The following is a 27371-nucleotide window of genomic DNA, read 5'->3' on the forward strand; positions in this document are numbered from 1 at the left end:
GGTTTCCTATCAATAAATGGACAACCAATGGATCATTGACCTTCAAACTTCACAGATGCATTGCTTTTGGGATCAAGGGGTCAGAGGTCAAGATCACATTGACATTGTTTAGGTAAAAACCCTTTCTGATCAATATCTCATCATGAACCCTTTACCTTCAAACTTCACAGGTTCATTGGTCTTGGCCAGTAGATATTGCACCCCTATCGATTTAAGGGTCAAATGTCAAAGTCACATTGACATTGTACGTAAAAACGGTTTCCGACCAATAACTCAACAACTCAAGCTGCCTTGTTTGATATTTTTATTAAACTAAAAATGTAAAAATACTTTTGGTATACACATTTCAAGGTCTAGAGTAATATAACAAATTGGCTGTCATTAAGGAGGCCTACATGATTCATAAAATGTATGCATGTATTATTTGCTAAGATTTTTTATAACTTTGGCATAAAATTGCAGCACACAGCCTTTGCGGACCACATGACTAACTGGCTGTCAGTAGGGACATACATGTTTTATAAACATATCTTGTTATAAATATCAGAACTGGACATGTTGCTTATTTATTGTTACAAAAAGAACAAATAACTTTGCAATTTTTTGCACATTTATTGGTCGAATAGTTACACGTGAACATTAATAAGTCCCCCTTTCTGTTGATCGTTCCGCCCTCTTAGCCATGCCATTCCTTTTTTGATAAGACTCCATTGGTTACTATCTGATGCAGCCCATCCCCACGCACCGGAGTATCCGTAGTAGTAGGCGTAGTTATACATATCTGTTATTGGATTAGTGCCACTTTCTTGGCGGAATTCACCAATTACAAGAGGTTTATTCAGTCCGAACTCGCTAGCATGGTGCTGCAATGGTAAGTGACCACAAGTTGCAATACATGTATTTTATTTCATTACTGCTAAAAATCAATTTTGCTTCATCTGGGAACTTTTATTGTGAAGTTAGTTAATCTTTATTGCGAAACAAATTCTTGCAACTTAAAAGAACAGATTCGAGTCCGCGCCCTGGATTTAGTTAATGCTGTTGCCATACAATTTATTAGGAAGCATGGTTCTGGTCCAAGTAGCGCTCTAACTCGCAATACCTGAGTTAAGGCTACCCTTACAAAACTTTTTTCTTTAAATTGAAAGGAATTAAATGAAAAAGCTAGTAACCCAGGTGTTTCAACATTGCAAAATCAATTTACCTGAAATGGAGAATATCCGTCAAAGTGACCACTGAAAGTATATGTATGCATCTGGTAAAATGAAAGGGTCCCCTGAAAAAAATAATGTTTTACATTTAGTCTATTTCTTAAATTGTTGATTCCAATGATTTGCTTTTCCTTATTTGATATATCGTTTGATGTCCTACAGTAATTCTTTATTTAATTGAAGTGTCAACTGAATGTTTTCAGCAAAACTATTTAGTATTCTAAAGATTATTTTGGTATAGTTTCTATTCCTGAAGTTCTTGTTCGCCTTGTATAAGTTTGATTATCATATAAGAGAACGCACATGCGCTTTCCCTCCTGCTGATGTAAGACAGTGGTCAGAATATAGGTTTCTGAATCCAAATTTGTCGGTATTTGATTTGGGATTCCATACACCAAGGGTTACCAAGGCGCCCGGATCGGTGGATCGTATAGCATCTGCTTGCCAGTTCACAAACCTAACAAATATATATTTTTATTTTTTCCACCATATAGATGAACATATGATATTTACCAGTAGTATGTTGTCATATAATTTTTACAACAATACATATATTATAATCGTAAGATATTTGAGCTGTCATGTTTTACAAACATATAATAAATACAACATTAACATGTCTTGTAGACATGATTTATGCAATCTTAACAAATACAGGCTATTTATAATCATTACAAACAAGATATATACTAGTATTATGAGTCTTTGTAAACATAACGTATTTGCCATCATTACCAACACATATTTGCGAGCATTACAAACACATGCTATTTGTAATTCTTAAAAATCAGTCATTAATCGCACATTGAATATTAATTATTACTTGAATTTGAATTTTCTCAATTTTGATTTTCTTAAAATATTTTGACTCATCGGGAGGCATACGTACAGTTTTAAAGATATATGATATCGCATAATTTGCAACTAAATTTTACTTCTGAATTTGAGCAGCAGAATACAAGTGGCCCTCCCATCCTGCGCCACTATTGTGAAGATGAGTTGTATCTTGACAAGGGTTGTTGCTATGGTGATCCGGTGTAAGTTCTCCCTCTGGTTCGTTTATTATCTCCCATCCTCCGAGAGCTGGTTCATTCTTTAGAGCATTCACCATTGGCTTTAAACAATGGTCGATGTAACTTTGTAGTTTGTTTGAATCTCTTATTAGGCCATCCAGTCTTAAACAAAGCAAACATAATGTATGTACCAGACAAGTATAAAACACGTACTTATGATTAAAAACCTTTTTTATGTTACTTGTAATAATATATTAGGGTTATTTCTATCTATTCGTAAAAAACGAGAAAATTAGGTTACTCTTCCGGAGGGAAAACGTTTATGCTACATATATTCATTACTAGATCTCCTTTTGTAAACCTGTAATGTGTATTTTGTTTCTTTGCGCCATTCCACAAGACGAAGAAGACAAAAACATTGAAATGTTTGGCAGAAGTTAGAAAGCTCCTCATGTCATTAATTAAACTTCCGGCTGCGTCTGTCTTGTCCACATATCCTTGACTGGTAAAGTGAGGTGAAGATTCTCCTTCAATGTGAAGCCATACCCCTTGAAGCAAAATTAAAGTATGGTTGACTTTAAAAAATCAATAGTTTAAGAATTGTTTAGTTTTTATTCGCAACTACGATTATAGACGCCTTCTGAAAACTTTATGTGCGCGATGAGTCGCGTATTTAATCATGTATTAGTGCAAAAGATTAGAGATTATTCATTATAGAAATTAATAACCTTGATGTCTTCAGCGTTTAAAAATGTAAGTAAAGAATCAGTACATAGCTATAGGAAGTAGGCTTCATGCCTCATCCGAAAGACTGTTAGTGATTTAGTTAGTGTAACAAGGGTCGAGCACCTAAAGCTCTAAAATTGTAGTCGGTTAGTGTAAGCACTAGACCATGCGTCCTTTGCGCAAACATAGATTTAAAACTAAAGCACCAATAACACCAGAATCATAAATGATAGAAAAGAATTTAATGTAGATATATTTGAAAGTATTTTTTTATCTTATCTTCATGTAACGACTCTTTTAAAAGTATTCCTCCGGCCCTAAACTAAACCATAGTCAAAAAAATGCATTGAAATAGAAAGAAATAAGAATAATACGCACTAATGGAGTTGCCACCTGAAGCATGGATCTGACTGAGGTATTGTTCGAACTGCGTTTTAACCCCACTATATTGGTTGTTACCAAAATCATATCCATAATGGACCCAGGCTAAGTTAGTTCCTGATAAAAAGACACGTTGTCCATCTTTTACTAAATTCGTTCCCTGCACATGAAGCCTTCCAGCATCACAGCCTTCGAAAATAAAGATTGTCATATAGCAATTACTATGTTGTTATTCAAAACTTTTCCCTGTTCCTTAGTAGGCTATTCACTGTTTCTGATGCATTAATGTCGCTGTCTGTTATAATGAATAACAATAAGATTAAAGAGAAAAAATATTATGGTTACATGTAAACTGTCGTTAACTCAATAGATGAAATACTTTCATGTATGAAACGGTTTAAGATAAAAATACAGGTATGAGTAATTCAATGTTCACATTATATCGCCTATCTATTTTGGGTCTTCTGAGGGGCATATGCAGTCTTCTTTCAAAAGCAAAGCTGGAAAGTCGCTATAAAACTTTTGCAGTGTCAAAGTGATTTGAAATACCACTTATAAGTTATTATTCGCATTGCCTTTCGCTTGTTCTACTGAACTTTAGACAAGTACAAGTATTTCTCCTTGGTCATACATGAACAAATGATATCGATTTAAACACTATTGTATTTATTAGCATTGCATAATAATGTACAAATAATCAAAGGTTTAATTGAGCAGGAGCTTTCCGAAGAAGAAAATAGCATCTTACAGTATATATAACCTTATTGTAAGTTATACAATAATATAATTTTGAATAAACAAAAATTACAGATTGAGAGAGGAACTTCATTTCTGTCATTATTTCAATATTAAGTTACTCCCCATTCAACGCAATATACATGTACTTACAATTAAACATTAAAGAAATCAGTGCAATGGCAACAGGAAAAACATGCCTTGTGTCCACCATGTCTGCGATTTAGTATCCCAGTTAATGCCCAAATTTTATTTAAAATTATAGACAGTTATGCAAGTTTTCTCTTATCAGATACCTTTACAACGTGCCTTGTCAACGTTGGTTATATGTGAAATTATCTCATTCCACTAGATTTGAACCATGTCAGAAATAATTTGATATATGAATTTATTAGTTTAGTAAAACAAAGAGTAAATGATGTGATTGATCAAAGTTGGTTTTCAGAATTAAATGACTCACAGAGAGCTCGTTCTTATGTTTTATTTGCAGATTTTAGATTTCAAAAAACTTGAAATGTATTGATATTGAATAATTTAGAATTGCACTGTCCCGGATTAGAGTTTCTTCACATAGACTTGAGGTTTAAACTGTAGGTGGAATAAATCTAGTGCTATACCTTTTGATGATAGGAAATGTAGAAAATGTTTTATTTTATAAAATGAATTTTACCTCATTTTAGAATGTTTGCTATATGGTGAATTACGAAAAAAAAATTTATAAAAAATACTTTTGGAAAAGACCAAATATATATAAATGTATTGCATTAATACATTTAGGAAATGACATAGAAATAAGAAACTTATCAATGTATATCTTTAAAGCATGTGATGTACGAAACACTTCTCTTTACAATTAATCAATGTTTGTTCCAAACGCTGTAACACTGTTTATAATATATATTTCAATTGGTTGTCATAAGTATTTATTTCCCAGTAATATAATTCGAGACATGTTGATTTCTTGTGTCACAAAGTTATAATAAGAGGATATTTTTTCGTTTGAGTGAAATATGGAATATATTTTCACGAAACATGATAAAATGCCACATATTTTCACGAGCCGGGACGGCGAGTGAAAATATGTGGCATTTTATCATGTTGAGTGAAAATATTAGATTATATTCTTAGTTAACGTTTCCTGATTGCCAAAAATACAGTGTAACGTATTGACATTGACTATTTGATTGTGTTAAATGCTTAATTGTATTTTGTAATAAACTCTTGAAACTCTTGTATTCTTAAACAAAACATTTAATGAGGATATATATTTTCCCAGTTTTAACAGTTTTTAAACACATTTCAGAAATATATACAATGTGGATAATAGATTTTGTAGCCACGAGATGGGGATAAAAGAATCGTAGTGTAACTATATTGGTTGTTCTGGAATATCTGGAATATTTCTCGTATAAGCAAATAATAAACCATCTCAATTCTTGTCAATATGGTAGATTTTTTAGTTCTTTATGTGCGTCACTGCTCGGTTTGTAGGATATCTTGCCGTGCATACTTGAGTAAAGTCGCAACTAGTAGTATTATAATGTTTTCATCATGAGTAAAGACACTAAAGATGTGAGGATAGTCGCAACGGAACCGAAGTAGTAAAGAATACATAGCTTAAAACGCTTTAACTCAATGTCCGTTTAATATCACGCTACAGATCTTTTAATATATTTTTCATCTGTTAAGCTATTTTGGCGTCGTTTTACTTTATATAAGCTATACACCTCTATAAAACAGAACCAAAACATTTATTTTCAATGATTTATAAACCGCAAATGTGGTTGGATTATAGTTCACATCATGAAAGGACTTAAAATAGTCTCATATTTATGTTTTATAATGTAATTCAGTACATTATGATTATATAAAGGGCATTTCAGTAAATTCTTTGTCTCTGTTTACGTCATGACGTGGTATTACCTTAAAGTTTATTTATTATAGCTTTAACGGAAGCTTTTCGTTGTTTTTTTCCTAATCCTCTAGGGATATCAAGTAAAGATTAAGTCCTTACACATGTTTATGTTTATTTGTCATAATGATACAAAAAGTAATATGGTTGAAAGCACTCTTTATGTAAATGGCATGATTTCACACTTAGATAATTATGTAAGCTGTTTGTCCTTTCACTACATAGGTAGCACAACTAACAATTTACTATTCTACAATGACGTCAGTCGACTGATTTCTTGTGTAACGTACATTGCATTTTACGTCCAAATACTTCAAAACATCATTACATTTAAATGCATTAATAATAAAACAGTTTAATATGAGGCTGTCTCAAAATGTCTTCAATGGTTGCATATTATGGGTTTATAATAAATCTTTTTAATATGAGACTGTCTCCAAATGTCTTTAATGGTTGCAAAATATTCCGTGAAAAAGATAAAGTTGTATGGAGAACACCTTCAGCTCGGCAGTTGTTCATTTGGAGCAAACGTTCCACTTTTTCTGCGGTACAAGGTCACCATTTCTTTCGTAACTAATGATGAAATAGGCGAATAGTAAACTTTAAGTAGACACCACGTGATTTTTCACAAATTTTGGCGCCAGCATTTTATTGTTTGTTCTTGATCCCCTCCCCTCTGATTCGGACCTGTCGGTATTGACGGGGGATTGTACCCGGCTGTTCTCATTGCTGCTTTCACTGTCCCCTTCTTTAATGTCAAATAATGTCCTAAAAAAGAAAATCAAGATTGCGTTAACCTTTTTTACATATCTTATTATGAAAAAAGGTATTTGCCATGTCAAAATTAATATCTCTAAATCCTAGAGGTAATTTATTTCTTATTTTCCTTACGTAAGATAACCATCAATAACAAGTGCTGATCAATATCGATTATTGTAAACGAAAATTTGAGACGCCATTCTATAAAGCTATTTTCAATCAATAGTAATTAGATACATCAAGATAAGACCGAAATGTTTAATCGAATACTTTATTCAATTTGATATAGCAAATTATACTATGAAAGTTATTTAGAACAGGCTTTCAAAATTTGTATTCTCTAGTATTATATAAAAGGTTATTTTACAAAAGACACATACGAGAAAAAGGTAAACGTAATTTTAGTAAATAAAAAGGACAAGTCATTGTGGATATAGTGAGGTCGCAAAAATACATTTTTTACGTTTTAATGTGATTTTAAGTCGCTTACAGGATATTTTTTGTAGAAACTATTACATGTAATGATCACTACAACAGATAATACTGTAATTTGTAAATACTCTTTGCATATTATGTTATTTTGATTAACAAACACTAATTCATATTTTTACCCTTAACAGACTCTACTTGATATTATAAATCGGCATGAGCTACTCCTGTCATTTGAGATTCAGATTTGAGCTTGGTTTTAGAAAGTGACTCACCTGCATTGCACCCTGCCGTCCAGGGCAAGTCGTAGGGCAATAATATTTATTTGTTCCGATGATAAGTCAATCTTGGTGTTCTGCAATTATACAAAAGAAATATTATTGTAACATTACTTAATTATGCCCCCATTTCGAAGAAAAGGGGGTATATTGCTTTGCACTTGTCGGTCCGTCGGTCTGTCGGTCCGTCGGTCCGTCGGTCCGTAGACCAAATGGTTTCCGAGTGATAACTAAAGAACCCTTAGGCCTAGGAACTTCAAACTTGGTATGGTGATTGGTCATGACCAGTAGATGACCCCTATTGATTTTGGGGTCAAGGGGTCAAAGGTCAAGGTCACATTGACCTTGTAAGCAAAAACGGTTTCCGATCAATAACTAAAGAACCTTAAGGTCTAGGAACTTCAAACTTGGTATGGTGTTTGGTCATGATCAGTAGATGACCCCTATTGATTTTGGGGTCAAGGGGTCAAAGGTCAAGGTCACATTGACCTTGTAAGCAAAAATGGTTTCCGATCAATAACTAAAGAACCTTAAGGCCTAGGAACTTCAAACTTTGTATGGTGATTGGTCATGACCAGCAGATGACCCCTATTGATTTTGGGGTTAAGGGGTCAAAGGTCAAGGTCACATTGACCTCTTGGGTGAAAACGGTTTCCGATCAATAACAAAAGAACCCTTAGGCCTTGGAACTTCAAACTTGGTATGGTGATTGGTCATGACCAGCAGATGACCCCTATTGATTTTGGGGTTAAGGGGTCAAAGGTCAAGGTCACATTGACCTCTTGGGTAAAAACGGTTTCCGATCAATAACAAAAGAACCCTTAGGCCTAGGGACTTCAAACTTGATATGGTGATTGGTCATGATCAGTAGATGACCCCTATTGATTTTGGGGTCAAGGGGTCAAAGGTCAAGGTCACATTGACCTTGTAAGCAAAAACGGTTTCCGATCAATAACTCAAGAACCCTTAGGCCTAGGAACTTCAAACTTGGTATGGTGATTGGTCATGACCAGCAGATGACCCCTATTGATTTTGGGGTTAAGGGGTCAAAGGTCAAGGTCACATTGACCTTGTAGGTAAAAAAGCTTTCCGATCAATAACTTAAGAACCCTTAGGCCTAGGAACTTCAAACTTGGTATGGTGATTGGTCAAGACCAGCAGATGACCTATTGATTTTGGGGTCAAGGGTCAAAGGTCAAGCCACAGTGACCTTGTAGGTAAAAACGGTTTCCGATCAATTAACTAAAAACTCTTAGGCCTAGGAACTTCAAACTTTGTATGATGATTGGTCGTGACCAGCAGATGACCCCTATTGAGTTTTGGGTCAAGGGGTCAAAGGTCAAGGTCACATTGACCTTGTAAGTAAAAACGGTTTCTGATCAATAACTTAAGAACCCTTAGGCCTAGGAACTTCAAACTTGGTATGGTGATTTGTCATGACCAGCAGATTACCCCTATTGATTTTGGGATCAGGGGTCAAAGGTCAAGGTCACATTGACCTTGTAAGTAAAAATGGTTTCTGATCAATAACTAAAGAACGCTTCGGCCTAGGAACTTCAAACTGGGCATGGTGATTGGTCATGATCAGCAGATGACCCCTATTGATTTTGGGGTCAAAGGTCAAGGTCACATTGACCTTGTATGTTTAAACGGTTTCGGATCAATAATAAAAGAACCCTTTGGCCTAGGAACTTCAAACTTGGCATGGTGATTGGTCATGACCAGCAGATGACCCTATTGTTTTTGGGGTCAAGGGGTCAAAGGTCAAGGTCACATTGACCTTGTAGGTAAAAAACGGTTTCTGATCAATTAACTAAAAACGCTTAGGCCTAGGAACTTCAAACTTTGTATGATAATTGGTCGTGACCAGCAGATGACCCCTATTGAGTTTTTGGTCAAGGGGTCAAGGTCATGACCAGTAGATACTTGATAACCCTTATTAATTGTTTGATCACTGGGTCAGAAGTCATGCATAATAACCTCATCACATGACTAATTGGCTGCTGATAGGGGGCATACATGTTTTACAAACATATCTTGTTTACTTGAAATTACCAGTACAGAATGTTATCTTGTTGCACTAGAATACGCAGAAAAGGTTAATAAAGCTAAAAAAAAGTCATGTAGCCTGAAAAGAGTATTTATTTGATTGAGTTTTGTTGCGACACACATTTAGCATAGCTTTACATTTCATAATAGACTCTCTGTGTGTCAATAAGAATATTGTTATAACTAATGTTCATGACTTCGAGCAATGTATTTCAAATAATTGGACTGTTTCCCTGCTACAAAAACATTCTCTATATTGAACCAGAAGTCTGCTGGAATGTTATTATGGACATTGAATCAGTAGTTACCTTTATAATGGTTTTGAATTCCTTTATATCTATAGTATACTCTTCGTCTAAGTATGGAACAAGCAGCTCTCCGAGATCAACGTCTGCTCTACCTGCATTATGTTTAAATGTTCCAATCGGATCTATCCGGAATGCGGTAAGCCGAGCACTGTTTGTACGTGCAAATTCTGGTATGACTCCTTCATTTATTATTTTCATTCCTCTTTCATCTTGAAGTCTGCATTGTAACTTAGCAAAGTTCATTTTCACCATTATATTCTGGAAAATATATAAATAGATTAACCACAGATCACACAGACTTGTAAGACTAATTATGTGTTTAAATTTCTGATAACTGAAAACTTGAAAAGCAATTAGCTAGAAATAATGTCCCCATCCTGATAGGTTGTAATTACACGTGAATGATTCAAGTTCGTGTCCAGGAAATTGGAGAACTATTAAAGTTGTAATATTTGATTTATAGCGATCCATCCCGCTATATATTGAATTTCATCATGTCATGACTTCAAGAAAATATGTAAATCATTACTTGAAGGTACTAGCATGTTGGACTCATAGATAAATGGTATTTTATTGACGAATTTTGGTTTATGTTCAAAACTTGATGGAGAGAAACAGATATAGAAAATATTCAATTTAAAATAAGTTGATAACATGGTTAAGTCTATAACATAAAACGAGCGTATCTCTTAACTTCCCGTTACTTTTTGTATACTTTTCCATTTACCTTATAGAGTTAATGAAAAATAAAATTGTACTTGATCTGTTTGTTTTATAAACTTACACTGAAATCCAGCAGTTTTAATTCTGATGAATCATTCATGTCGACAGCTTGCAATATTTCCATAGCACCTTCCTGGTCAAAAGGGTTGGACCCGCACTGAAAATAAAAGATAAGCTTATCATTACGTTGTCAAAATAGTTTGATCTGATAATTTTTATATCTTTTTATATTATGACGTTCTAAACAATTAGGTGTTAAAAAATCAACAGTGAACTGTTCTGTCAAAGAGACAAAATGTTAAATTACTTTTATTTCTGTAATGAAATTGTTTACATATTTATTGTGCGCCTCGTCCAGGACTAGTGCCATATGAAAGAAAGCAAAACAAAAAAGCATGGCCATGGCAAAAGTAAAGCTACAGGTTAAATAATTTACCTTCAGCACTGTAAGGGTATCATTTTCTTTCACCCCTTTAGCCAAGGCGATTGCACCCTCCATGTTTATCCTGTTTAGACTAATATCTAGTTCAAGCAGTGTTCTATTTTCCCGCAATGCTCTTGATATTGCCTCGGCCCCTTCCTTACCTAATCCGGCCATAGACAAGTTGAAACTTTTCAAACCAATATTCTCCTATAGAATGGAAAAAAGAACACAATGAAATAAATGCATATACCTTAAACTAATCATTCATTTGTTTTTTGTTGTTTTTTATTTTTGTTTTTCGTTTTTAATTAACAAATAATTTAAACCGAATGTAAATAAGTGTGATGCAATTATAATATTAGGCCTACCAAAAAATATCGGACATTTATGAAAATGATGTATCAAAATTTCAAACTAGTTCATGAATAAAATACAGTACTCGGAGGATGCAGTGTAATTTGTGTTCAAGAGATTGTCATCCTTTTCAGCTTTTTCTAATAAAAGAATGAGTTTTACCTGTAACGCTTCTGCCAATAATGTGGCTCCTTTATTCTTAAAATTGTTCCAGCTTAGATCGAGAACTTCTAGCGTTGTATTGTCCGCTATAGCAGATTTAAACAATTTAGCACCTTCGTCCTCAAAACAGTTGTTGCCTAGCAACATTATCTTTAAAAGTTTATTGTTCTGAAAGAAAATATTTAAAATTATCAATTTTAAGTTTAGAAAGACGTTGCCACAGAATAAAATATGATATCAATAACAGGCTTCATGTGTACGAAATTCAAACTGAATGTCATGTTATAAACATGTACTCATTACATGTATCTTTTCATTCAAATTGAAAATAGATTGTCTCTGAACTGAATAACTTCATTTCATGATCTTTTTATTCTAAGGAATTACATGATAACATTTTTCTCTATGTTTGTTATAAGAGTGATAGTTTAGCACCATAAACAATAATAATGTGTTGCTATGTAACACAGATAAATGCTGGAAATAAGTTTATACAATGATAATATATTATAATATAATAACAAAATCTTGATTTCGTTAAGGTATAAGTGCACAAAGTTGATGAAAAACTAAAATACATCTTATTTTCATATAGCCTTCCAGAGACGAAAAAAAGTAATTATTTATCACAATAACAAGAAAATTTAAGAAAAAGAAGGAAAGCAAAAACGTTTAAAGCAACAACAACAATACAAGCTATCACTACTTCCATACATCAATAAATTGGTTACATAAATAAATTGATAGTTATTTTTTACAAAACATTCTACGACAGACAATCATGAATGATAAATGATTTTAAGAATTATACTTTAGAAAACGTTTACATTTATATTTAGAGGGCTGTAGTAAGGTTCTTGATTTTATTTCTAATATTTTTCCACATTTTCATACTGTAGTTAGAAAAAGTATCCTTCATACAATCGGTACGCGCAAGATCGTAATATACTAGTATATAGTTCAACACAGAGTATATATAGTTCTCGTTTCTCGTTTGAAGAAAAACTTGGATTCTGTTTGGTTTATAGTTTTAAATACAAGCATATAGTTCAATAATATTTACATCTGTCTGTAAAAGTAAGCCAGTTTAGTCTTTTAAACAAACCGACAGTTGTTGACCTTAATGGATTTTTTAATATTAGTTTTGCAATTCGATTTTGTAACATGTGTATTTGTAATGTAGGTTTTGTTATCTTTACCACAAAGATTGCAACTGTAGTCAATTATTGGAAAAATGTACGCAATGAAAATCAACAATAAGAAAACATACAATGCGTTTTAAAAGGACTGCTTTAGAGTTTAGTTGTTTTTTTTTGCAACTACAAATAGAATTTGCACTATAACATTTTCTAATATTGTCTTGTGTTGTACTTTCAATTTTAGCTGACCTGTATTTTCAAACTTTTGCTTAGATCTAATAACCATGCATTTGGTTTTCCAAGGATGAAGGAACATATTGTTTTGTGTACACTTATACAATACTTACATTTATAACATCACAAAATACTTCTGATGCACCATCTCCTATGTCATTATTTGTGAGATCAATTCTGTACAGATTTCTGTTGTTTATCAACATCTCCGCAATGGCTTTGCCTCCTTCTGTTCTCAAATTGTTTTCTGCCAGCACCTTTAAATAAAATTATAATAACGTTAATTCATTTATGGCTTTTTTTCGGGGATTTAAGAGCACCATGAATTTCAATATTGAAAATATTGTCTACAGGAGATTGCACAAGTTAATGTCACCTGTTCACTTCAACTGACGGTCATGGTCATGTTTTCTGCAGTACTGGATAGCCAATGATCCGGGCTCGAGTGTTATGCAAACAAGCTTACATTAGCTATATCTCGGTCAAGCATTAATATATGCACTTTCGTTGTATCTAATGTAATGTATGGTTTATACAAGAATTTTCATTTAACACCCATGCATTTTAGTGATTATGTATTTATTATTCTATACGCAGACAATAAGAAAAATGTCTCTCATTGACAATCAAAGGAGGCAGTGAATAATAATGGTAAAATAAATCTGTAAAAAGGCTTGCACTCTATTATTCATACAGTGATATTTAATTGTGATCTCACTATAATAACAAAATAATTGCTTTTATATGGTCGTATTCTTTCTTTTTAATATAACTGATCTTATTTCTCGTTCTATTTGTCGATGTAACTTCCTTTGTGCTTGTGAAACGTGAAAGTAGTAAAATTGTTGAACAAGAATATTGGAAAACATCGCAAGTTTTAAGATCGGTTGATATATTCAAATATAGATGCGAAATCAATTTTCAGTGCATACAATGCGTTATCTCTGTAAAATTAAAATGTTCCCTTTGCTATAGAAAAAAAACCTATTGAGCAATTTACGTCACTTTCTTTATTAACATACAATACAGGTGTCTTTATTTATTCAGATAAAATTCAAGTTTGAATTTTAAATTCAGCGTATAAATGGTTCAGATATAAACAAATCTAAATTATAGATATAAACCTATCTGGGAGATAATATCTTAAATCATTCCGTGCCAAACAAACGCGGTGTCTTATATTTGTGTATTACAAATACATTTCTTATCATTAAATCTTGTGTAATAGTCGTATATATAAGTTAAGGTAATTCTCTTCTAATCTACTGAACGTTTCAATCAGTTGGGAATCGTTTGGCAACCCCTATAGAGTTTTAATTTATTACTTATTTGTCGTTGATGTTATAACTAAGGTGTTAACTACCATTAAGATCTCATATCAAAGACAGGCCATGATAAATTTATATTTAATAATAAAGAATTTTGCTTTGTAACGCTAAATATTTTTTGTTAACAAAAACTGAATGCAAGATTTCATAAACATATTTTGCTATATATATATATATTGGTTTGATTAATACAGAAAGATAAGAAACCAGTTAGTTATGTATCTCTGAAAAAAATATACAATAAAAAACGTTATCAGCAAGCCATGTAGGCATTATTTTTGAAATACATGTTTCTTATATAATTAGTGTCGAGTTTTCCCTTACTTTTATTCGGTGATGTTATAAGGCACTCGCCCCGTCCGAAAACGTGAAATAATGAAAATTGCTATTCGAAAAGAATATTCATCATTTGTTCTTAATTCAAACATTTTAAAGATAAACATTGATAATTTTCTTATAACATTTTCATTTTGAGATGTTTCTTATATAATTAGTGTCGAGTTTTCCCTTACTTTAATTCGGTGATGTTATAAGGCACTCGCCCCGTCCGAAAACGTGAAATGATGAAAATTGCTATTCGAAAAGCATAATATTTGTAAATTACAGATAGAAATATGTTTATCTGCATTGTTTAAAATTTATGGATTAATACATTTCAGTATTTTAAATATGTGTTTGGTCAACAAGGATTTTGTATTTTAAGATTGATTACTTACCGGCTATGAAATTCAAGTAAAACCATGAAATTACAGTACATCATGATTATGCATATGCTTTGTTTACAGAATGTTATTATTTCAATTTCGTCAAGCATGCAGTTTAGTGTTTTGTACTGAGAAAACTCGTTATGGACATGTAGAAAAATGATAATTTGAAGGAAAAAATGTGTTTAATGTTTACGTACCAGTTCTGTAATAAAGAAATTTTCTCGTAATACTTTAGTTAAACATATTGCACCGTCCTCATCTATTGCATTGCCTTCTAGGTTCAATATCTCAATATTTGTGTTCATCTAAAAATATATACAAAATAATCATTACACCGGTTATTGTAAAATAATTCGCCAAAAAGATCTGACTTGAAAATAATAGGCTTTGTTTACAATTTGAAATTCCGTTACATTGTTTACATCCGTTTACATTAACATAATTTTAACCGTTATAGTTATCAAATAAATTTAAGTTTATACTTATCATTATAAGATATACCCGTTATTTTTACAAAATGTGTTGGAATAAAAAGCGATGTATCCGTACGTATATAAGTTAAATACAATTTTTGAATTAAAAGTAAATTGTTCTTGACACATGCTTTGAAAAAAATCAACATGTTTATGATTTTCTTCCAACAATATTTCAAAATGTCTCATATCAATTATTAGCGTCCTTGTTAATTTCAATCGTTATTTTGAACGTTACATACCTTTATTTTTTAACAACGTTTTCCATAATAAAGTTGTCATACACTTGTGAAATAATTATTCTTTCTTCATTCTTGCCCTTATAGGAAACTTTTAAAAAGCGTTATCCATATAAATGAAATAAACCATTGAGAAAACAAACCTGTAAAGGAATAGACAATGCTTTCATTCTTTGTGGTCCAAGACCATGGAACTTCATTTTAAGCTCCCTGTCTTGAATGTGTTTTATAAAATATGTTGTTGGACTGATACCCATGTCTTCACAAACTTTCACGTATTTTGCTTTCCCCGTTAAGTCAATGTCAAACCTCTCAGGATACAGCCATTCTGTAAAACAAAATCATAATTATATATTCAAACTTGCTATCTGACATTCATAGCTTAAGACTGGATGTTTAATGTTTCTGTATCATATTTTTAATATACTGAGAGATATTTATGTATATTATTCAGTGAATGTTTGCCCTGTTATTATTTCAGGCCCGTATTATTATTATTATTATTATTATTATATACGTCATTACTTCATATAACATTAAAAGCACAGCATTAGTGATTCTGTGGGTTTTTTTTATTTCTTTTTAAGTTACTTTGAATAAATATAATGAAAAACTGGTTATACGGCTTCTCAGTCACCTGTTTCATAAAGAAGCCGTTTTCGATCTCATGCTAAAATGATAAATAACGATATAAACTTACTTTCCTCGTCGAATTCTAAATCAGTTTCATAATCTCCATCTTTTGATTCTGTGTCAGAATTTTCACAACTAGAGTCCGAGTATATTTCATCAAAATTTTCACCGTCACTATTCAACCGTTCACATGGACCATCAACAACGTCTTCCGCGGCATCATTATCAGTTTTATTTGGAACATATTCCGTTTGCTTACTTTCAGTCATGAAAATCTTCTTATGGTCCTCGCTGATATTAAGTTCAGGATATAGTGGTTCTTGTCTGTCAGTTGGCTGTCCGTCTGTTCCAACCTCGTCGTCTTCTATTACCGGTGTCAACATGCTGTGCCGTCTTTCGTCTGACTGCGGAGCTTGGGAACTCACCGACAGAAATACGTCGCCTGTTGACGTCATACTTTACACTTACTGCGTTCCTTAAGAAACTGTGAGAATTATGTGGAGCTACATGTTCCTATTCGGTGCTTCTGAAAAGAGATCAAAATTGCTTTTAATCAACCGGAAATAAGTAAATACCAAATTCTATCAAAGATAGAAAAACATAACGGAAAATGTTGATTAGATATAAACATTCACGTTTGCAAAACTTCTGATAAACAATAGATATACATCAAATGGAAATTGTGCATTGTTACGTAGACAATATAAACTTGGACCGGTATGTAGTTCTCCCACCGGAAGTGGAAGAAAGCACCACAACACGTAAAAATACGGACACTCATGTGAACTCTTTTGGAAACAAATTATTGTCAATGTGTAAAGAAAATAACCTGCGTATTGTTAATGGCCGGCTAGAACCCGGCGATTGTACTTTTCATTCTAAATATAGAAACAGATCGACACAGAGTACAGTAGACTATTTAATAACAAAGTTTGAGAATTTTTCATCTTTAAATGATGTATGTGTTATGGACATGACTGAGTTTTCTGATCACTGCCCAATTTCTTTTTCAATAAGCTACAAAAATGATTTAAATATTAATTATACCAGACCTGAAAAACAACAAAAAATTATATGGAACAGCGATGAAACAGAATCTTTTTTAAATCTCCTGGAGGCAAAAAGGCATATATTTGACAATTTGTCACAAAAACTTGTGTCGGGCGAAACTGATGTTGATAATTGTGTAAATTCTTTGTCCGACGAAATTTTTGAAATCTCTTTTAAGTGCTTTGGGAAAACATTTTGTCAAAAGCCTTGTAAAAAGGTTAAAAAAGCTGCCTGGTTTAATGTGAATTGCAGAAATGCTAAAGCAGATTTTCTGAATAAAAAAAGAGCCTTTAATGTAAATAAGTGTAATGATAATAAGTTGTTATTCTTGTCAAGTAGACGGGAATATATAAAGGTTAAGAGACGAGCAAAAGCGATATTTTACTCTAAAGAAAAAATTAATATGTCACAAATGTCAAAAACCTCACCGCGTAAGTTTTGGAAATACATAAATAAATTCAAACGTAGCCCGTCTGATAGAAACAACTTAGATTCAGATAGTTTTGTTAACCATTTTTCAAATATCTCTAATTTGCAGCACAGTAATTTTAATGCAGACAATTTTATTCAGTCACGTGATGCACCGTTATATATTGAACAGTTAGATTGTCTGATCAGTGTGGAGGAAGTGTCGAAAACTATATCTTTGTTGAATAGAAATAAGAGAGCTGATTATTGACTTTTTCATTGATGCTAATATATTTATAAGCCCATATTTGTGTACTATTTTCAATAAAATCTTTGAGACTGGCATTTACCCAGAAGCATGGTGTAAAGGGGTAATTGTACCTATTTATAAGAAAGGTGATCCCGAAAATCCTTCAAATTACCGTGGCATCACGTTAGTAAATTGTATGGCAAAAATATTTTCCTTAGTACTACGTAATAGGTTAAATAAATGGTGTGAATCAGAACAAATTTTTAACGATGTTCAGTTTGGTTTTAGAGATTCTAGATCTACAGCTGACGCTATTTTTATTCTACATTCCCTTATCCAGAAGATACTTGACAACAAATCAAAACTATATTGTATTTTCATAGATTATGAAAAAGCGTTTGATACTGTAATAAGAGATGCATTGTGGATTAAATTGATTGAAAATGGCGTTAGCTGTAAAATGGTTACTATGTTAAAATCCATTTACTCTTCTGTATTATCTTGTGTCAAAATTGATTCTAAATCTAATTTTTCTGATTTTTTTGAGGTAACTCTAGGCTTAAAACAAGGCGAGCCATTATCTCCCTTGCTGTTTATTTTATTCCTTAATGATATAGATCAGTGTATAGATCTTAACAAAATGTCTAACAACGACCTAAACCTTTTATCTAAATATTTGTTACTTTTTGCGGATGATATTGTGTTGTTTACAACTGACCCTGCAAGCTTGCAGGCACAAGTTGATAATGTTTTTGAATATTCATGTAAATGGGGTTTGAAGATAAATGTTAATAAAACTAAAATATGTGTATTTGAAAAACGTAAGTCAGTCCATAATTTTAATTTATTTATAAATGGTCAATTGATTGAAAAAGTAGATAGTTTTACATATTTAGGAGTGAAATTTTCTTACACAGGTAGTTTTGTTGAAGCTGTGAAAGCACTATCAGATCAAGGTCTAAGAGCTTACCACAATCTTCTCGCACTCTTTGATAGAGTTAAATTCGATGTTAAAACAAAATTATACTTATTTGAAAGAATGGTAGCTCCAATCTTATTATACGGGTCAGAGGTTTGGGGTATATATAAGCTGAAAGATATTGATAAACTACAGATAAGATTTTATAAATATGTTTTAGGTGTCAAAAGACAGACCCCAAATTGTGCTATCTATGGGGAACTAGGTAAATTTCCTTTGTCTGTTCTATGTAAGGAAAGAGCTTTACAATTTTGGAATAAAATCGTTAAGCGCCAGCAGGCGCCTATATACCATATTTATTTAGACCAATGTATTAATGGGAATGATAAATGCTGGGCTAAACGCGTTCACTCTGTTATTACTGATATGGGCTTCCCGTACATTATTTATGACTATGCAGTTAATGTCAATTATAATATGTTATTTAAGCAGAGAATAAGAGATCAATTTTTACAACAGTGGCATGACTGTATAGATAATATGCCAAAGCTTGACTACTATAAGAAATATAAAACACAGTTTTGTTTCGAGGAATATCTTAATTTTGTAAAAAATGACAATTTACGTAAACAATTATCATGTTTTAGATTATGTTCTCATTCCTTAGAAATAGAAACAGGTAGATATATGAGAACTGATAGAAATAACAGATTGTGTAAATTATGCCCGTATAAAAATGTTGAATCAGAATACCACTTCTTATTATGTTGTCCCTTATATTCAGAACTGAGAAAATCTTTTATAAAACATGTATCTTTTCCAACTTTAAATAAGTTCTATTCTATTATGTCATCAGGAAATAAAAGTAGAATATTGCAACTATGTAAATTTTTAGATAAAGCATTCGCATTAAGATCTAGTGTTTTAGAAACAATGCAAGAATTGTAAATTTGATATGTTTCTGCATTTTATGTGAACATTGTGTATTTGTATTGAATGTATTGAATGTATGTCATATTTCAAGTGATTTATGTATGTTTTGTATGTATTGCCAAAGGCAAAGTTTTGTCGAAAATGCAATAAAATTTGAATTGAAAAAAATTGAATTGTTAAATGAACTTGAAGTTATATTTGTATTGGTTAATGGATATTACCGGTGTGCGGAAACATTGAAAAACAAACAATTGAAATAGTCGCCTCGTCATCGATCCAATATTCTTATCTGGTCCACATTCAAAAATGAGTACTCTAAATATTCTATCTACTAGTAATCATAGTAACAATAATTGTCTTTTTTTATTTTGGAAATAACATGATGAACATAGTATAGTTTATCCATATGAAATTGTCCCAGAGGTTTATGTTTATTTTATATTAAGTATACTAAATTAATATTTTTAGGAAACTAATAAAACAAATCAACATTAAGGTAAACTTTTAGATAAATACATTATATGATATCGAGTATGTTTACTTACAAATACCTTATTTTTGGGATAAAATATATATTTTACATCACAGTAGAGATTAACAGATCAAAGGATAATCCATGTCAGTAGGTTAAGGCGAATATCTGTTTGAATTGTGCCCTACATTTCAATCATTTAAATCCCCCTTCACCTTAACAAAAGCCGATTATGGAAAACATGTAGCTATAACCTTGATTTACAAAAAAAGTTTAATATTTTAATCGATTCGATTTCAGTTCAATATATTTAAGAATGTATCAATTTTAATTCAATTAGAGTTGTTTACATTATGAACACGCAGATTTTCGAAACATGTATTTTTTTTTACGAAAATAAAATTTTAACGCCTTATACTATTGGAATCGGTTTCAAAAATTTATTTAAATGCTTTATATCATAAAAATGAAAAAGTCAATTAAAATGTTTTTTTATAGCAAACACATATTAATTTCCGAATTACCGTTCGAGGAATAATTCATATTTCAAATTTGCAATGCGTATACATGCAGATTACAATATAATAAAACGTGTATAATTATATACTATTTTAATGAATGTTAGAATTATTAAATAATAATAAAATACATTACCTGCGAAAAAAAGCCAGATTTTCAAATGTATTGTTCAGACTATAGAAACAGTATTAAAAGTTTACTCTTTCACTATTTAATATAGAAATTCCTGTGTTGCTTTAATATATGGCATCAAATGTCCACATGCATTAAGGCAGATTTAAAATAAACATTTTCCTATCACTAAATCACGTTAATAAACTCTGAAATTATCGTGATTGTCGTAAAACTGTCAAACGCACAAAACTGTCATATTGTTCCTAAGACGTAAACTTTCACAGTGTCGCAAAATCAATATACTGTCAACGGGTTTTGAAATATTATAAAAATGATATCAAACTAAGTAATAATAGGAGAACGTGCTACATTATAAAAAGAAATGTATTATAGTATAGTCTGTATGACGATTAAATATACATGATTTAGTCATGTACCTGAGGTGTAAAATAGTGTCATTCTTAATGCATCATAATTTAACCTGAATGAAAATCTATTATATTTCTTTATTCGTGTCCTTATGTCGAACTTAGACTGAACAAAGATTTTACTTAACATGTAATTTTATGGGATTCCCGTGTCATTATGTGAATCTATATTTTGCTATTTTGAACCGCTTTATCTATCACGAATTACCACGATCAGAATAAAGCAATCACAATTTCTCTGATTTCTTTTATTTTCTTTTTTATCCGTTCATAAAAGATATAAAATGCATCTTATAATTATTAGAATCGTTTAAACGCCAAAAAAGCGCATGTGAATATCTAGAATAGTGGAAAATGAAAAAAGTAAAAAAAACAACAACAAAAAACTATGTTTTTTTGAGAATGTTCATGAAAAATAAAAAAAGCGCATTACACCCCCACCCCAGCACCGGCTTAAACCTTTAGTACTTCAAAAGTCTGTTAGAAACATTGATCCCGAAAGACTAGAAAAAAATATAACAAAATCGAAGACAACTTTTCCCAGGAACCACACAATTCTAAACACTCACTGTTGCGACTATAAATATAAGAAATGGTTCATGACAGCATTTGTGATTTTACATTGTTTCAACATTCATATTCGTTGTTTAACTCTATTTGTACTGTAACGCGTTTCTCAAACGTCAATTGAATATATAATGCACCGTCTTTCTTTTAGAACAATGTCCAAATAATTCATATACGTGTACATCTAACTCATTTCCTACTTTATAAGATTTATTATTCTTAAGCCTTGGGAGACTAAAATCATTGGCACAAACCACCGATACTAGTACTTAACCTATACAGACGACAAGTTTTTTTCTGCGTTCCCTTGTAACCTGACATGGCACTAGACTTTTATGTTACAATATTGAAATTCGTGATATTTTTTCAATGGACAGTTACACAATGAAAGCAAAATACAGCAAAACGGAATTGCTAAAGAACGCCCAAAACGACCAAATTTAAAACGGTTGCAGACTCGGTTTGACTGAGCTTGTTTCATGATGACGACTATTTAGGCGATATTGTAGGTAATGTTAATATAGCTAGAGAAACATGGACTATCTGAGTGCGTATCAACATGACTGGTTGTGACTTTATCGATGATTTAATTAACGTTAAGTCAAATTACAACACCATTTATTTCAGGTATTGGAAATCTAACTCTGCTCAGCTTCGCTCAGATGTTAATCTGTAAGTGCGGAATTACATCTTTTATAGCCGCAATACACGATGTCAAGCTATTTAATGGATTGATAAAAATGTTTTTTCAAACAAGATGAATGCTTCAAGCAGTGTTGTCAACAACTTGAACGCACTCACACTAATCTCAAAGGAAAGGGTTTTCGGACATAATAATGCGTAAAGTGATTTCTGCCCAATGGAGAATCTATTGATCCATTAAAGAAGCTGAATCATATAGCACCAAACGGACATTTTGTCGAATAAAACAGATATTCCAATATATTTAGATAGAATTTTCACTATTACAATTGTCGACTCATCTTCTAACAGCTATATAAATGTAATGAGTTATTGGTCAACACACCACGAAATCAAAAATAGAATATAGGAAAAAGAGTCCCTGTAGAACGCTCAAAACAGAAAAATTAAAATATTGTTGGCTCTGTTTGATCTAGCATGTTCACGTCCATGCCTTGCCCCCTAGCACCGCTTTAGCAGAAATCAGTAGTTAACATGAAATGGAATAATTTTGATTTAAAAGCATACGCAGATTTGTTCATGCGGAAGTTATCATAGAACTATTCAATGTAGGAAACTAAAAGTACCATAGACACAATAATTATCTCGTGCTAAACGATCTTCAAAGCATCGCCTTGTTTATTTTAGCTAAGTCATAAATATTATATATACTCCTACATGAATTGTTGATACATATTTTCATAAAGCATTTATGATATACGTATTTCATCTAAACAGTCGTCATAGTAATATCAACCATCATAAACTTTAGTCTGTCTAAAATACAATACTTATCCTTTTGCATGACATAGGAATTTATTCTCAATATTCGAATATTTTGTTATGATGATAAAATGTTGGCAGTTCGACAGTAATTACTAACATAATGTAAACATATGTTTCATAAAGAAATGTGATATAACAGGTATCATCTTTTTATTCTTAAAGTATTTATTATCATGCTTTTGCGCCAGATGTAGCTTTCATATAAAATTGGCACGTGTTTTTATGCATATTTAGAATTTTAAGACATTTTCCGTGCGTGTTAAACTATACATTATAACTTCAAAGAATTGCCAGTGTGCATACATTTATTTTAATTACTGTACATGCTATAATGACAGATTTTTATAGATAAAGCATTAGTAACAAAGCCTTATAAAGCCAGTTTTCAATCATAAATTGGCAAGATGTATGTGAATGTCCTGGCAGCCGGTGCTGATATGGAACGTATTGCAATTCCAGTATCATAAAATCTGCAACGTGATTTGAAAATATAACAAGTCATGTTAGCAACGTTAAGATATCGAACAATTAGATGTGTGTTTGATATTTATATATTTTGAAACAGAAACACCTGGACGTCCAAAAATGATTACATTAGTGTACTAAAGAGACACAATTGAGTATGTTGCTTTCATATCTACTTTAGGCATCATTTAAATATTATTATTAGATCATCTGTGAGTTGTAATCTTGACTGCTAGAATCGTCGAACGTCGAACTCAACGGATAATAGCCTAATGGCAAATGCAATGCATAGTATGTGCCTTCTTGTTTTCAGTTCCACCACGCTATATTTTTCAGACTTGTGCAAAATGGGTAATGTTAAATCTATCTATTCCGTTCAACATCAAACCTTTTATTTTCCCATTTATATACCTGAAAAACGATATATCTTTGTCTAATTTTACTTTTACATTCTAACAAGTATTGTATTGGATTTGTGTTGGGAAACGCCAAAAAACGAAAATAATTTGGTCTTGATTCGCCATAAATCTGTTTGAGGTCACATTAGCCTGTATCTAACACAATTCCTCTCACTGGCTATTGTTTATAATGAATAATTCATGTTATAAAGCCGTGATATATATGACACCTCCTTTAACCATTTCGCACATTAACATCGATTCCTCTCAAAGAAAATTGATATCAGTGCCGATACGATTGAACATTTAAATGAGTTCTTATGTACGGCTGTCTTTAAAATTGATAACACCATTACACGTAGCAATACATCACTGCCAACTTCAAACAGTAAGAGCAATTAATGAACGCTATTTATAAACATTTTTTTTAAATGAAAACTTTAAATAACAGCTATCTTCCGGTATTTTTAACCAATTTCGATCAAAGTCGTCTGCGTTTTCGCAAGAAATAACTCGTATGATGTGACAATCATGTTAAGGAAGTACTCATTCTATGATCGAAGGCATTAAAATTATCTATCATTATATGTTTATTTCTCATTCATTCGCATGATTTCTGTAATGGTTTTGTCAAGCTTTGAAACTTTACTAATTTATAAACAGCGGTTTCAAAAGGAAAGTGATCAACGGGCGAAAGACTGGTCATTGCTTTGGTATACGGTAACTAAATGAATCCCCCATCTATAGTATTCGATAATGCTGCTTTTTGTCAAACATGTGTCAACAAACAATTCTAAATGAAATTAAAGTTTAAAGATAAGAAGTTAATTTCTATTCAAATACTTTCTAAATTATCACCGGGAATAACCGAAACAATGTTAATTAGAAAAACAATTTCAATGTCATTTATTATAACTAATTTGACAGAGTTAATATTTGTCAGTCGAGTTCATACAAATATTGTACCTGTCTGCATACACTGGTACTCCATTTATGTCGCTGTTATTTTGTTTATCGTACAAAATTATTGACATGTTAATTACTTCTAAAATTCTAATGTAAATGGAATGTTAACAATTTTGAAATGTTAAAAAACTGTAAAATACAAGAAATGAAATAATGACAAAAGATGAAAGAAAAATGAAAAGACCAGATCGAAATAATGTTGTTATGCACTTCTATCAACAAAATAGTAAATGTTTACGTCTATAGATTGAAATGATTGCACGGGTAGCTTATAGATGTTGAATCGATTAAAATGATTGCGCGGGTAAGTTATTGGTAAGATTGAAATGATTTTAGAGGGTTATAAGTCAAGGTCATATTGTTGCTGTCCTTCTTTACTAGTAAGTAGGGGAGACCCCAAATGTCCATCCGTCCATTATCTGTCACGAAGGGACACATGAGTAGATGAAAGCTCACATGAGATTTTTTCCTTTATTTCTGGGATTTAATGTTCCTTGTTATTAACAAAAATAGGTACTGTTTTATTACATGTTTAATTCTCACATGTAATGATGTTTTTGCATTTGGCACCATTAGGAATGCAGTAAACAAAATACCATAAAATTTAAGCCTTAAAAATGAGAATAAACTAACGCGATGTCAATGAACATGACAGAGTGAGTCCCATTTTTCGTCGACATGACATTTTGCTATTTAAAAAGGCTTTTTCAATTATTTAAATAAATTTATCTTAGCTTTAAAAGCCCGAAGAATCCAAATTTTCTATCTTATCAAAATAGACATTGTGTATAGTTAAGTGTCGGGCATGAAAAGACAATTTACAAACAAAAGCACTCGTGAATCATGAGAGTGTAGATTGATAAACTTTGGTACACTTTATCTAAATCTTCTCTCTACATAAACATAAACTTGTTTAAATCCTGCTTTTTACAATTAAATGCAGTTGTGAAAAGTGTCTTATTACGTGTTCATATATAGCAAAGTGTAAATAAAGATGAAATTATTTGAACAGAACAAACTAGGGTTATTTTGACAATATGGCCTGTTATATTCCGGTCTAAACCCTTGAATGTATCACTTAATTATAAATATCTCGTTTTTGAACTAATAACCTTCATATACTATCTACAAGAAGGTATCTTTAACCGGTGTCTAATAATGTATTTAACATATTTCAAAAGCTTTAAGAAAGAAAATTGGGTTGCACTTTTAGAGCATACTATTTTTATTATAGGATGATAATGTAAAGATTCTATTTTACTAGCATTTTCAGCATGTACTACTTTTATATTCTTCGTCTAATTAACCTTCTTTGTATGCTTTCATAAAATCCACACGGTTATTCAACGCGTAATAATCTATCACACTGTCCCTCTACAATCCACTAAATTAAAGATTATTCCACATGAATATCTTTATTGTACTAAAACCATATATTTGTGTTACCAAAAGAAAATTTATTAAAACTGATAAAAAGAAAGTTTGTTATATCATATGAATCGCGATAGTTGTAAAATAGTAAACGTGGTGATTATTAACAGATATATATAAAGTAAAATGATAATTTGATTAATTGATATTTATAAAACAGACAGTTCTTGTCTTAGCACCCAGCCATTCTGAGTAAACTATATACATATTAATTACATAAGCCTTAGATGACTTATTTCACGCATTGTTAATGATCTAACAAATGTATCAATATTTCACCACAAAACGTTTTTGTTTTTTTTTTGCCATCGCATTATTTTTTCACTTATACGAAAATTTAAGAATTCAACACGTGATAGAAACCTGAACAAATAAGAAGTCATAAAACATACCTTTCAGTTAGTAATCTTATTTAGCCATAAACATCCAGTATTAACAAAAATAAATTTGCCACTGAATAGTTTAAACAAGTTACGTATTCACTGAGCCTCGCTCTTTTTAAAACTGATAATATTTAAATATTTCAGTTTACACAAAAAATCCAATATCTATCGAATATTTGCCTTTTAAAATTTCAGAACTTGGAGCAAGCAAAATTGAATGAAAAATAACGCTGATTGGAGACACAATCTTTATCAATATTCTACCACTTTGTTCAACATTTCATCAATAAGTTCTTATTTCTTACAGTCCGCGCATTTTTATTTCGTCGCTTGTATAGTTATTGTATTTGGCTTGAATGCCAGTTATAGAACCTTTGCTAACTA

At 31.6% G+C, this 27371-nt stretch overlaps 2 protein-coding genes across 3 annotated transcripts; both read right to left on the minus strand.

Annotated features, from left to right (window-relative positions):
• Positions 1-553: 553 nt before the first annotated feature.
• On the minus strand, positions 554-4373 carry LOC132749899 (mannan endo-1,4-beta-mannosidase-like). Its single transcript, XM_060739817.1, has 7 exons — positions 4220-4373; positions 3329-3520; positions 2586-2772; positions 2147-2386; positions 1515-1668; positions 1205-1276; positions 554-863 (listed from the first exon to the last, which is right to left on the minus strand). The coding sequence occupies exons 1-7, from the start codon at positions 4278-4280 to the stop codon at positions 627-629; spliced, it is 1143 nt and encodes a 380-aa protein (XP_060595800.1). The 5' UTR covers positions 4281-4373; the 3' UTR covers positions 554-626.
• Positions 4374-6076: 1703 nt separating this feature from the next.
• Positions 6077-27370, minus strand: LOC132749900 (leucine-rich repeat-containing protein 74A-like). 2 transcript variants are annotated; one of them, XM_060739818.1, is made up of 11 exons: positions 26997-27370; positions 16285-16743; positions 15728-15912; positions 15070-15177; positions 12951-13094; positions 11465-11632; positions 10961-11155; positions 10586-10681; positions 9802-10059; positions 7442-7521; positions 6077-6746 (listed from the first exon to the last, which is right to left on the minus strand). In XM_060739818.1, the coding sequence occupies exons 2-11, from the start codon at positions 16670-16672 to the stop codon at positions 6581-6583; spliced, it is 1788 nt and encodes a 595-aa protein (XP_060595801.1). In that variant the 5' UTR covers positions 16673-16743; positions 26997-27370; the 3' UTR covers positions 6077-6580. The 2 variants fall into 2 exon arrangements, with proteins under 2 accessions (XP_060595801.1, XP_060595802.1); XM_060739819.1 differs by lacking the exon at positions 26997-27370 and adding an exon at positions 20904-21130.
• Position 27371: the final 1 nt, after the last annotated feature.

The sequence above is a fragment of the Ruditapes philippinarum genome, unplaced genomic scaffold (genome assembly GCF_026571515.1).
Source record: "Ruditapes philippinarum isolate M1 unplaced genomic scaffold, ASM2657151v2 ctg628_1_1_1_1, whole genome shotgun sequence".
Taxonomy (NCBI): domain Eukaryota; kingdom Metazoa; phylum Mollusca; class Bivalvia; order Venerida; family Veneridae; genus Ruditapes; species Ruditapes philippinarum.